This window comes from Oncorhynchus mykiss, chromosome 21 (genome assembly GCF_013265735.2).
Source record: "Oncorhynchus mykiss isolate Arlee chromosome 21, USDA_OmykA_1.1, whole genome shotgun sequence".
Classification (NCBI taxonomy): domain Eukaryota; kingdom Metazoa; phylum Chordata; class Actinopteri; order Salmoniformes; family Salmonidae; genus Oncorhynchus; species Oncorhynchus mykiss.
This window is the reverse complement of record NC_048585.1, coordinates 64,169,323-64,180,901: the sequence shown is the minus strand read 5'-3', so window position 1 is coordinate 64,180,901 and position 11,579 is coordinate 64,169,323. Positions and strand designations below refer to the sequence as shown.

General features: G+C 42.8%; 1 protein-coding gene across 1 annotated transcript in view; it reads left to right on the top strand.

Moving 5' to 3' along the window:
* The first annotated feature begins 4,469 nt into the window (after positions 1-4,469).
* LOC110509411 (sodium/hydrogen exchanger 9B2) overlaps positions 4,470-11,579 on the top strand; it is a 28,379-nt gene continuing 21,269 nt past the window's right edge. The window contains exons 1-4 of the mRNA XM_036958420.1: positions 4,470-4,622; positions 7,076-7,246; positions 9,375-9,517; positions 9,627-9,754. Of these exons, the coding sequence (XP_036814315.1) occupies positions 4,496-4,622; positions 7,076-7,246; positions 9,375-9,517; positions 9,627-9,754 (569 nt within the window). The 5' untranslated portion in view covers positions 4,470-4,495. The remainder of the gene's footprint in view (positions 4,623-7,075; positions 7,247-9,374; positions 9,518-9,626; positions 9,755-11,579) is intronic.

Here is an 11,579-nt window from a genome sequence, read left to right as displayed (position 1 = left end):
TGATTCAGTTATATACAGGGAGTTACTCTGATTCAGTTATATACAGGGAGTTACTCTGATTCAGTTATATACAGGGAGTTACTCAGCTCTGATTCAGTTATGTACAGGGAGTTGCTCTGATTCAGTTATATACAGGGAGTTACTCTGATTCAGTTATATACAGGGAGTTACTCTGATTCAGTTATATACAGGGAGTTACTCTGATTCAGTTATATACGGGGAGTTACTCTGATTCAGTTATATACAGGGAGTTGCTCTGATTCAGTTATATACAGGAAGTTACTCTGATTCAGTTATATACAGGGAGTTACTCTGATTCAGTTATATACAGGGAGTTACTCTGATTCAGTTATATACAGGAAGTTACTCTGATTCAGTTATATACAGGGAGTTACTCTGATTCAGTTATATACAGGAAGTTACTCTGATTCAGTTATATACAGGGAGTTACTCTGATTCAGTTATATACAGGGAGTTACTCAGCTCTGATTCAGTTATATACAGGGAGTAACTCTGATTCAGTTATATACAGGGAGTTACTCTGATTCAGTTATATACAGGGAGTTACTCAGCTCTGATTCAGTTATGTACAGGGAGTTGCTCTGATTCAGTTATATACAGGGAGTTACTCTGATTCAGTTATATACAGGGAGTTACTCTGATTCAGTTATATACAGGGAGTTACTCTGATTCAGTTATATACGGGTAGTTACTCTGATTCAGTTATATACAGGGAGTTGCTCTGATTCAGTTATATACAGGAAGTTACTCTGATTCAGTTATATACAGGGAGTTACTCTGATTCAGTTATATACAGGGAGTTACTCTGATTCAGTTATATACGGGGAGTTACTCTGATTCAGTTATATACAGGGAGTTACTCTGATTCAGTTATATACAGGAAGTTACTCTGATTCAGTTATATACAGGGAGTTACTCTGATTCAGTTATATACAGGGAGTTACTCAGCTCTGATTCAGTTATATACAGGGAGTAACTCTGATTCAGTTATATACAGGGAGTTACTCTGATTCAGTTATATACAGGGAGTTACTCTGATTCAGTTGTATACAGGGAGTAACTCTGATTCAGTTATATACAGGGAGTTACTCTGATTCAGTTATATACAGGGAGTTACTCTGATTCAGTTATATACAGGGAGTTACTCTGATTCAGTTATATACAGGGAGTTACTCTGATTCAGTTATATACAGGGAGTTACTCTGATTCAGTTATATACAGGGAGTTACTTTGATTCAGTTATATACAGGGAGTTACTCTGATTCAGTTATATACAGGGAGTTACTCTGATTCAGTTATATACAGGGAGTTACTCTGCTTCAGTTATATACAGGGAGTAACTCTGATTCAGTTATATACAGGGAGTTACTCTGATTCAGTTATATACAGGGAGTTACTCAGCTCTGATTCAGTTATATACAGGGAGTTACTCTGATTCAGTTATATACAGGGAGTTACTCTGATTCAGTTATATACAGGGAGTTACTCTGATTCAGTTATATACAGGGAGTTACTCTGATTCAGTTATATACAGGAAGTTACTTTGATTCAGTTATATACAGGGAGTTACTCTGATTCAGTTATATACAGGGAGTAACTCTGATTCAGTTATATACAGGGAGTTACTCTGATTCAGTTATATACAGGGAGTTACTTTGATTCAGTTATATACAGGGAGTTACTCTGATTCAGTTATATACAGGAAGTTACTCTGATTCAGTTATATATAGGGAGTTACTCTGATTCAGTTATATACAGGGAGTAACTCTGATTCAGTTATATACAGGAAGTTACTCTGATTCAGTTATATACAGGGAGTTACTATGATTCAGTTATATACAGGAAGTTACTCTGATTCAGTTATATACAGGGAGTTACTTTGATTCAGTTATATACAGGGAGTTACTCTGATTCAGTTATATACAGGGAGTTACTCTGATTCAGTTATATACAGGTAGTTACTCTGATTCAGTTATATACAGGGAGAATACTCTGATTCAGTTATATTCAGGGAGTTACTCAGCTCTTATTCAGTTATATACAGGGAGTTACTCTGATTCAGTTATATACAGGGAGTTACTCTGAGTCAGTTATATACAGGGAGTTACTTTGATTCAGTTATATACAGGGAGTTACTCTGATTCAGTTATATACAGGGAGTTACTCTGATTCAGTTATATACAGGGAGTTACTCTGATTCAGTTATATACAGGGAGTTACTCTGATTCAGTTATATACAGGGAGTTACTCAGCTCTGATTCAGTTATATACAGGGAGTTACTCTGATTCAGTTATATTCAGGGATTTACTCAGCTCTGATTCAGTTATATACAGGGAGTTACTCTGCTTCAGTTATATACAGGGAGTTAATCTGATTCAGTTATATACAGGAAGTTACTTTGATTCAGTTATATACAGGGAGTTACTCTGATTCAGTTATATACAGGGAGTTACTCTGATTCAGTTATATACAGGGAGTTACTCTGATTCAGTTATATACAGGGAGTTACTCTGATTCAGTTATATACAGGGAGTTACTCAGCTCTGATTCAGTTATATACAGGGAGTTACTCTGATTCAGTTATATACAGGTAGTTACTCTGATTCAGTTATATACAGGGAGAATACTCTGATTCAGTTATATTCAGGGAGTTACTCAGCTCTTATTCAGTTATATACAGGGAGTTACTCTGATTCAGTTATATACAGGGAGTAACTCTGATTCAGTTATATACAGGGAGTTACTCTGAGTCAGTTATATACAGGGAGTTACTCAGCTCTGATTCAGTTATATACAGGGAGTTACTCTGATTCAGTTATATACAGGGAGTTACTCTGATTCAGTTATATACAGGGAGTTACTCTGATTCAGTTATATACAGGGAGTTACTCTGATTCAGTTATATACAGGGAGTTACTCTGATTCAGTTATATACAGGGAGTTACTCTGATTCAGTTATATACAGGGAGTTACTCTGATTCAGTTATATACAGGGAGGTACTCTGATTCAGTTATATACAGGGAGTTACTCTGATTCAGTTATATACAGGGAGTTACTCTGATTCAGTTATATACAGGGAGTTACTCTGATTCAGTTATATAAAGGGAGTTACTCTGATTCAGTTATATAAAGGGAGTTACTCTGATTCAGTTATATACAGGTGGTTACTCTGATTCAGTTATATACAGGGAGTTACTCTGATTCAGTTACTCAGCTCTGATCCGGTTACTCAGCTCTGATCCGGTTACTCAGCTCTGATTCGGTTACTCAGCTCTGATTCAGTTACTCAGCTCTGATTCAGTTACTCAGCTCTGATCCAGTTACTCAGCTCTGATCCGGTTACTCAGCTCTGATTCGGTTACCCAGCTCTGATTCAGTTACTCAGCTCTGATTCAGTTACTCAGCTCTGATCCAGTTACTCAGCTCTGATCCAGTTACTCAGCTCTGATCCAGTTACTCAGCTCTGATTCGGTTACTCAGCTCTGATTCAGTTACTCAGCTCTGATTCAGTTACTCAGCTCTGATTCAGTTACTCAGCTCTGATTCAGTTACTCAGCTCTGATTCGGTTACTCAGCTCTGATTCAGTTACTCAGCTCTGATTCAGTTACTCAGCTCTGATCCGGTTACTCAGCTCTGATCCAGTTACTCAGCTCTGATCCAGTTACTCAGCTCTTATTCAGTTACTCAGCTCTGATTCAGTTACTCAGCTCTGATTCGGTTACTCAGCTCTGATTCAGTTACTCAGCTCTGATTCAGTTACTCAGCTCTGATCCAGTTACTCAGCTCTGATTCAGTTACTCAGCTCTGATTCAGTTACTCAGCTCTGATTCAGTTACTCAGCTCTGATTCAGTTACTCAGCTCTGATTCAGTTACTCAGCTTTGATTCGGTTACTCAGCTCTGATTTGGTTACTCAGCTCTGATTCAGTTACTCAGCTCTGATTCAGTTACTCAGCTCTGATTCAGTTACTCAGCTCTGATTCAGTTACTCAGCTCTGATTCAGTTACTCAGCTCTTATTCAGTTACTCAGCTCTGATTCAGTTACTCAGCTCTGATCCAGTTACTCAGCTCTGATTCAGTTACTCAGCTCTGATTCAGTTACTCAGCTCTGATTCAGTTGTTTAACAGGTTTAAAGTATTATTCAGTCATTTACAGGGAGTAGCAGAACCAACTATACAGAACCTATTCAGAACATGAATTAACCGTTCAGAACCAAACAGATACATTAAAATGTTGAGCAGCACCAGGTGTAGGACTGTTTACCAAGCGGACCTTAAGACAGTGGCTACGTCCCAAATGGGACCATATTCCTCTTACTGGGCTCTGGTCAAAAGTAGTGCACTATCTACACTGGGCTCTGGTCAAAAGTAGTGCACTATATAAGAAATATATTGTCTTTTGGACCACAGGAAAACTATTAACTCTGACCCCTCCCCCCAGGCTGTGGGTGTGGCGAACGACCAGTGCACTATGGGTGAGGAGACGAGGTGTAATGACATCACAGTGATAGATTCTAACTCCACCCCCTTCCGGACCGCCCCTCTGAAACACTGTTTAAAGGCTCCGTCTGGACCTCTGGCATACCTCATCACCACAGGTACTGAGACACTGTTTAGGGACTGGACCTCTGGCATACCTCATCACCACAGGTACTGAGACACTGTTTAAAGACTGGACCTCTGGTATACCTCATCACCACAGGTACTGAAAAACTGTTTAGAGACTGGACCTCTGGTATACCTCATCACCACAGGTACTGAAAAACTGTTTAGAGACTGGACCTCTGGTATATCTCATCACCACAGGTACTGAGACACTGTTTAGAGACTGGACCTCTGGTATACCTCATCACCACAGGTACTGAAAAACTGTTTAGAGACTGGACCTCTGGTATATCTCATCACCACAGGTACTGAGACACTGTTTAGAGACTGGACCTCTGGTATATCTCATCACCACAGGTACTGAGACACTGTTTAAAGACTGGACCTCTGGCATACCTCATCACCACAGGTACTGAAAAACTGTTTAGAGACTGGAACTCTGGTATATCTCATCACCACAGGTACTGAGACACTGTTTAGGGACTGGACCTCTGGCATACCTCATCACCACAGGTACTGAAAAACTGTTTAGAGACTGGACCTCTGGTATATCTCATCACCACAGGTACTGAGACACTGTTTAAAGACTGTCTGGACCTCTGGCATACCTCATCTCCACAGGTACTGAGACACTGTTTAAAGACTGGACCTCTGGCATACCTCATCACCACAGGTACTGAGACACTGTTTAGAGACTGGACCTCTGGTATACCTCATCACCACAGGTACTGAGACACTGTTTAGGGACTGGACCTCTGGTATACCTCATCACCACAGGTACTGAGACACTGTTTAAAGACTGTCTGGACCTCTGGTATACCTCATCACCACAGGTACTGAGACACTGTTTAGAGACTGGACCTCTGGTATATCTCATCACCACAGGTACTGAGACACTGTTTAGAGACTGGACCTCTGGTATACCTCATCACCACAGGTACTGAAAAACTGTTTAGAGACTGGACCTCTGGTATATCTCATCACCACAGGTACTGAGACACTGTTTAGAGACTGGACCTCTGGTATACCTCATCACCACAGGTACTGAAAAACTGTTTAGAGACTGGACCTCTGGTATACCTCATCACCACAGGTACTGAAAAACTGTTTAGAGACTGGACCTCTGGTATATCTCATCACCACAGGTACTGAGACACTGTTTAGAGACTGGAACTCTTGTATACCTCATCACCACAGGTACTGAAAAACTGTTTAGAGACTGGACCTCTGGTATATCTCATCACCACAGGTACTGAGACACTGTTTAGAGACTGGACCTCTGGTATATCTCATCACCACAGGTACTGAGACACTGTTTAAAGACTGTCTGGACCTCTGGTATATCTCATCACCACAGGTACTGAGACACTGTTTAGAGACTGGACCTCTGGCATACCTCATCACCACAGGTACTGAGACACTGTTTAGAGACTGGACCTCTGGTATACCTCATCACCACAGGTACTGAGACACTGTTTAAAGACTGGACCTCTGGTATACCTCATCACCACAGGTACTGAGACACTGTTTAAAGACTGGACTTCTGGCATACCTCATCTCCACAGGTACTGAGACACTGTTTAGAGACTGGACCTCTGGTATATCTCATCTCCACAGGTACTGAGACACTGTTTAAAGACTGGACCTCTGGCATACCTCATCACCACAGGTACTGAGACACTGTTTAGAGACTGGACCTCTGGTATACCTCATCACCACAGGTACTGAGACACTGTTTAAAGACTGTCTGGACCTCTGGTATATCTCATCACCACAGGTACTGAGACACTGTTTAGAGACTGGACCTCTGGTATATCTCATCACCACAGGTACTGAGACACTGTTTAAAGACTGGACCTCTGGTATATCTCATCACCACAGGTACTGAGACACTGTTTAGAGACTGGACCTCTGGTATACCTCATCACCACAGGTACTGAGACACTGTTTAGAGACTGGACCTCTGGTATACCTCATCACCACAGGTACTGAGACACTGTTTAAAGACTGGACCTCTGGTATACCTCATCACCACAGGTACTGAGACACTGTTTAGAGACTGGACCTCTGGTATACCTCATCTCCACAGGTACTGAGACACTGTTTAGAGACTGGACCTCTGGTATACCTCATCACCACAGGTACTGAGACACTGTTTAAAGACTGGACCTTCTTCATCATGAAGATGGTAAAGATGATCACAGATCTGAAATGTGTGTGTGTGTGTGTGTGTGTGTTAACCATTTGTGTGTCTCCCTCCCTATATCTAGTGTGTGTGTGTGTGTGTGTGTGTGTGTGTGTGTGTGTGTGTGTGTGTGTGTGTGTGTGTGTGTGTGTGTGTGTGTGTTAACCCTTTGTGTGTCTCCCTCCCTCTATCTAGTGTGTGTGTGTGTGTGTGTGTGTGTGTGTGTGTTAACCCTTTGTGTGTCTCCCTCCCTCCATCTAGTGTGTCTGGGAGCGTTGTTGTTCGGGGTGGTCTGGTCCATCGCTGAGAAGGAGTGTTATCCAGGGGGGAATCTGTTCGGCATCATCATCTTGTTTCTCTGTGCTGTGTGTGGAGGAAAACTGGTCGGACTGATCCAACTCCCCACACTGCCCCCCTTCCCCCCTTTACTTGGTACGTTCCACTAGTCAGTGCTGTATATGTTTCATCCCCCTCTGACTTGAAGAATGGGACTGTTTTGACTTGAAGAATGGGACTGTTTTCACATGACTAATGGGACTGTTTTGACTGACATGACGAATGGGACTGTTTTCACATGACGAATGGGACTGTTTTGACTTGAAGAATGGGACTGCTTTGACTTGAAGAATGGGACTGTTTTTACATGAAGAATGGGACTGTTTTGACTTGAAGAATGGGACTGTTTTGACATGAAGAATGGAACTGTTTTGACTTGAAGAATGGGACTGTTTTCACGTGACGAATGGGACTGTTTTGACTTGAAGAATGGGACTGTTTTGACATGACGAATGGGACTGTTTTGACTTACATGACGAATGGGACTGTTTTGACTTGAAGAATGGGACTGTTTTGACATGACGAATGGGACTGTTTTGACTTACATGACGAATGGGACTGTTTTGACTTGAAGAATGGGACTGTTTTGACTTACCTGGAGAATGGGACTGTTTTGACTGACATGACGAATGGGACTGTTTTGACTTGAAGAATGGGACTGTTTTGACTGACATGACGAATGGGACTGTTTTGACTTGAAGAATGGGACTGTTTTGACTGACATGACGAATGGGACTGTTTTGACTGACACGACGAATGGGACTGTTTTGACTTACATGACGAATGGGACTGTTTTGACTTGAAGAATGGGACTGTTTTGACTTACAGGAAGAATGGGACTGTTTAAAAATATCACATTTACATAAGTATTCAGACCCTTTACTCAGTACTTTGTTGAAGCAACTTTGGCCGCGATTACAGCCTTGAGTCTTGTTGGGTATGATTCTAGAAGCTTGGGACACCTGTATTTGGGGAGTTTCTCCCATTCTTCTCTGCAGATCTTCTCAAGCTCTGTCAGGTTGGATGGGGAGCTTTGCTGCACGGCTATTTTCAGGTCTCTCCAGAGATGTTAGATTGGGTTCAATGCTGGGCTCTGACTGGGCCACTCAAGGACATTCAGAGACTTGTCCCGAAGCCACTCCTGCGTTGTCTTGGCTGTGTGCTTAGGGTCATTGTCCTGTTGGAAGGTGAACCTTTGCCCCAGTCTGAGGTCCTGAGCGCTCAGGAGCAGGTATTCATCAAGGATCTCTCTGTACTTTGCTCCGTTCATCTTTCCCTCGATCCTGACTAGTCTCCCAGTCCCTGTCGCTGAAATACATCCCCACAGCATGATGCTGCCACCACCATGCTTCACCGTAGGGATGGTGCCAGGCTTCCTCCAGACATGACCCTTGGCATTCAGGCCAAAGGGATTCATCTTGGTTTCATCAGACCAGAGAATCTTGTTTCTCATGGTCTGAGAGTCCTTTAGGTGCCTTTTGGCAAACTCCAAGTGGGCTGTCATGTGCCTTTTACTGAGGAGTTGCTTCCGTCTGACCTCTCTACCATAAAGGCCTGATTGGTGGAGTGCTGCAGAGATGGTTGTCCTTCTGGAAGGTTCGCCCATCTACAGAGGAACTCTGGAGCTCTGTCAGAGTGACCATCGGGTTCTTGGTCACATCTCTGACCAAGGCCCTTCTCTCCCGATTGCTCAGTTTGGCCGGGCGGTGAACTCTAGGAAGAGTCTTGGAGGTTCCAAACTTCTTCCATTTAAGAATGTTGGAGGCCACTGTGTTCTTGGTTCCCTTCCCCAGATCTGTGCCTTGACACAATCCTGTCTCAGAGCTCTACAGACAATTCTTACCACCTCATGGCTTGGTTTTTTCTCTGACATGCACTGTCAACTATGGGACCTTGTATAGACAGGTGTGCCTTAGGCGGAGCTCAGTTTTGTCATTATGAGGTATTGTGTGTAGATGGGTGAGGACAATATGATCATTGCCCCAGCAGACACTGGTGTTTGTAGCTCGACGCTCTTGCCAACTCAGCCACACAGGTCGACTAAACTGATGTACTAAACTTGTGTGTCTCTCAGGCCTGCAGGTTTCATCCTGATAAACGTCCCGTTTGTAACTGATGGTGTGTGTGTGTGTGTGTGTGTGTGTGTGTGTGTGTGTGTGTGTGTGTGTGTGTGTGTGTGTGTGTGTGTGTGTGTGTGTGTGTGTGTGTGTGTGTGTGTGTACAGGTATGTTGCTGGCAGGTCTGGTGCTGCGTAACGTACCGTACATAACTGAGGCGGTCCACATTGAGCAGACCTGGTCAGCAGCTCTGAGGAACATCGCTCTGGCCATCATACTGACCCGTGCTGGACTGGGCCTCAACCCTTCGGTACAGACAGACACAGACAGACAGACAGACACACAGACAGTCAGTTAGTTAGTTAGTTAGTTAGTTTTCTCTATGGGTTTTTACAGCTGAAGGTGTATGTGTTTAACAGGCTCTCCGCAGACTCAAGGCGGTGTGTGTGCGACTGGCAGTAGGACCGTGTACAGTGGAGGCATCAACAATAGCTGTGATGTCTCACTTCCTGATGGGCTTGCCCTGGGTCTGGGGATTCATACTGGGGTAAACTCACACCTCAACACAGTGTTACCTCTAGACAACATTAGCTGTGATGTATCACTTCCTGATGGGCTTGACCTGGGTCTGGAGATTCATACTGGGGTAAACTCACACCTCAACACAGTGTTACCTCTAGACAACATTAGCTGTGATGTCTCACTTCCTGATGGGCTTGCCCTGGGTCTGGGGATTCATACTGGGGTAAACTCACACCTCAACACAGTGTTTACTCTAGACAACATTAGCTGTGATGTCTCACTTCCTGATGGGCTTGCCCTGGGTCTGGGGATTCATACTGGGGTAAACTCACACCTCAACACAGTGTTACCTCTAGACAACATTATCACCATCTGTCTCTCTCTCAATTCAATTCATTTTAAGGGCTGTATTGGCATGGGAAATGTTTACGTTGCCAAAGCAAGTGAAATAGATAATAAACAAAAGGGAAATAAACAATAAATAAATGAACAGTAAACATTACGCTCACAAAATTTCAAAAAGAATAGAGACATTTCAAATCTTATATTATGTCGACATACATTGTTGTAACGATGTGCAAAAAGTTATTTAATATTTGAGTCGAAGATTAGTATTTGATCATGTATACAGTGCCTTGCGAAAGTATTCGGCCCCCTTGAACTTTGCGACCTTTTGCCACATTTCAGGCTTCAAACATAAAGATATAAAACTGTATTTTTTTGTGAAGAATCAACAACAAGTGGGACACAATTATGAAGTGGAACGACATTTATTGGATTTTTCAAACTTTTTTAACGAATCAAAAACTGAAAAATTGGGCGTGCAAAATAATTCAGCCCCCTTAAGTTAATACTTTGTAGCGCCACCTTTTGCTGCGATTACAGCTGTAAGTTGCTTGGGGTATGTCTCTATCAGTTTTGCACATCGAGAGACTGAAATTCTTTCCCATTCCTCCTTGCAAAACAGCTCGAGATCAGTGAGGCTGGATGGAGAGCATTTGTGAACAGCAGTTTTCAGTTCTTTCCACAGATTCTCGATTGGATTCAGGTCTGGACTTTGACTTGGCCATTCTAACACCTGGATATGTTTATTTTTTAACCATTCCATTGTAGATTTTGCTTTATGTTTTGGATCATTGTCTTGTTGGAAGACAAATCTCCGTCCCAGTCTCAGGTCTTTTGCAGACTCAATCAGGTTTTCTTCCAGAATGGTCCTGTATTTGGCTCCATCCATCTTCCCATCAATTTTAACCATCTTCCCTGTCCCTGCTGAAGAAAAGCAGGCCCAAACCATGATGCTGCCACCACCATGTTTGACAGTGGGGATAGTGTGTTCAGGGTGATGAGCTGTGTTGCTTTTACGCCAAACATAACGTTTTGCATTGTTGCCAAAAAGTTCCATTTTGGTTTCATCTGACCAGAGCGCCTTCTTCCAAATGTTTGGTGTGTCTCCCAGGTGGCTTGTGGCAAACTTTAAACAACACTTTTTATGGATATCTTTAAGAAATGGCTTTCTTCTTGCCACTCTTCCATAAAGGCCAGATTTGTGCAATATACGACTGATTGTTGTCCTATGGACAGAGTCTCCCACCTCAGCTGTAGATCTCTGCAGTTCATCCAGAGTGATCATGGGCCTCTTGGCTGCATCTCTGATCAGTCTTCTCCTTATATGAGCTGAAAGTTTAGAGGGGCGGCCAGGTCTTGGTAGATTTGCAGTGGTCTGATACTCCTTCCATTTCAATATTATCGCTTGCACAGTGCTCCTTGAGATGTTTAAAGCTTGGGAAATCTTTTTGTATCCAAATCCGGCTTTAAACTTCTTCACAACAGTATCTCGGACCTGCCTGGTG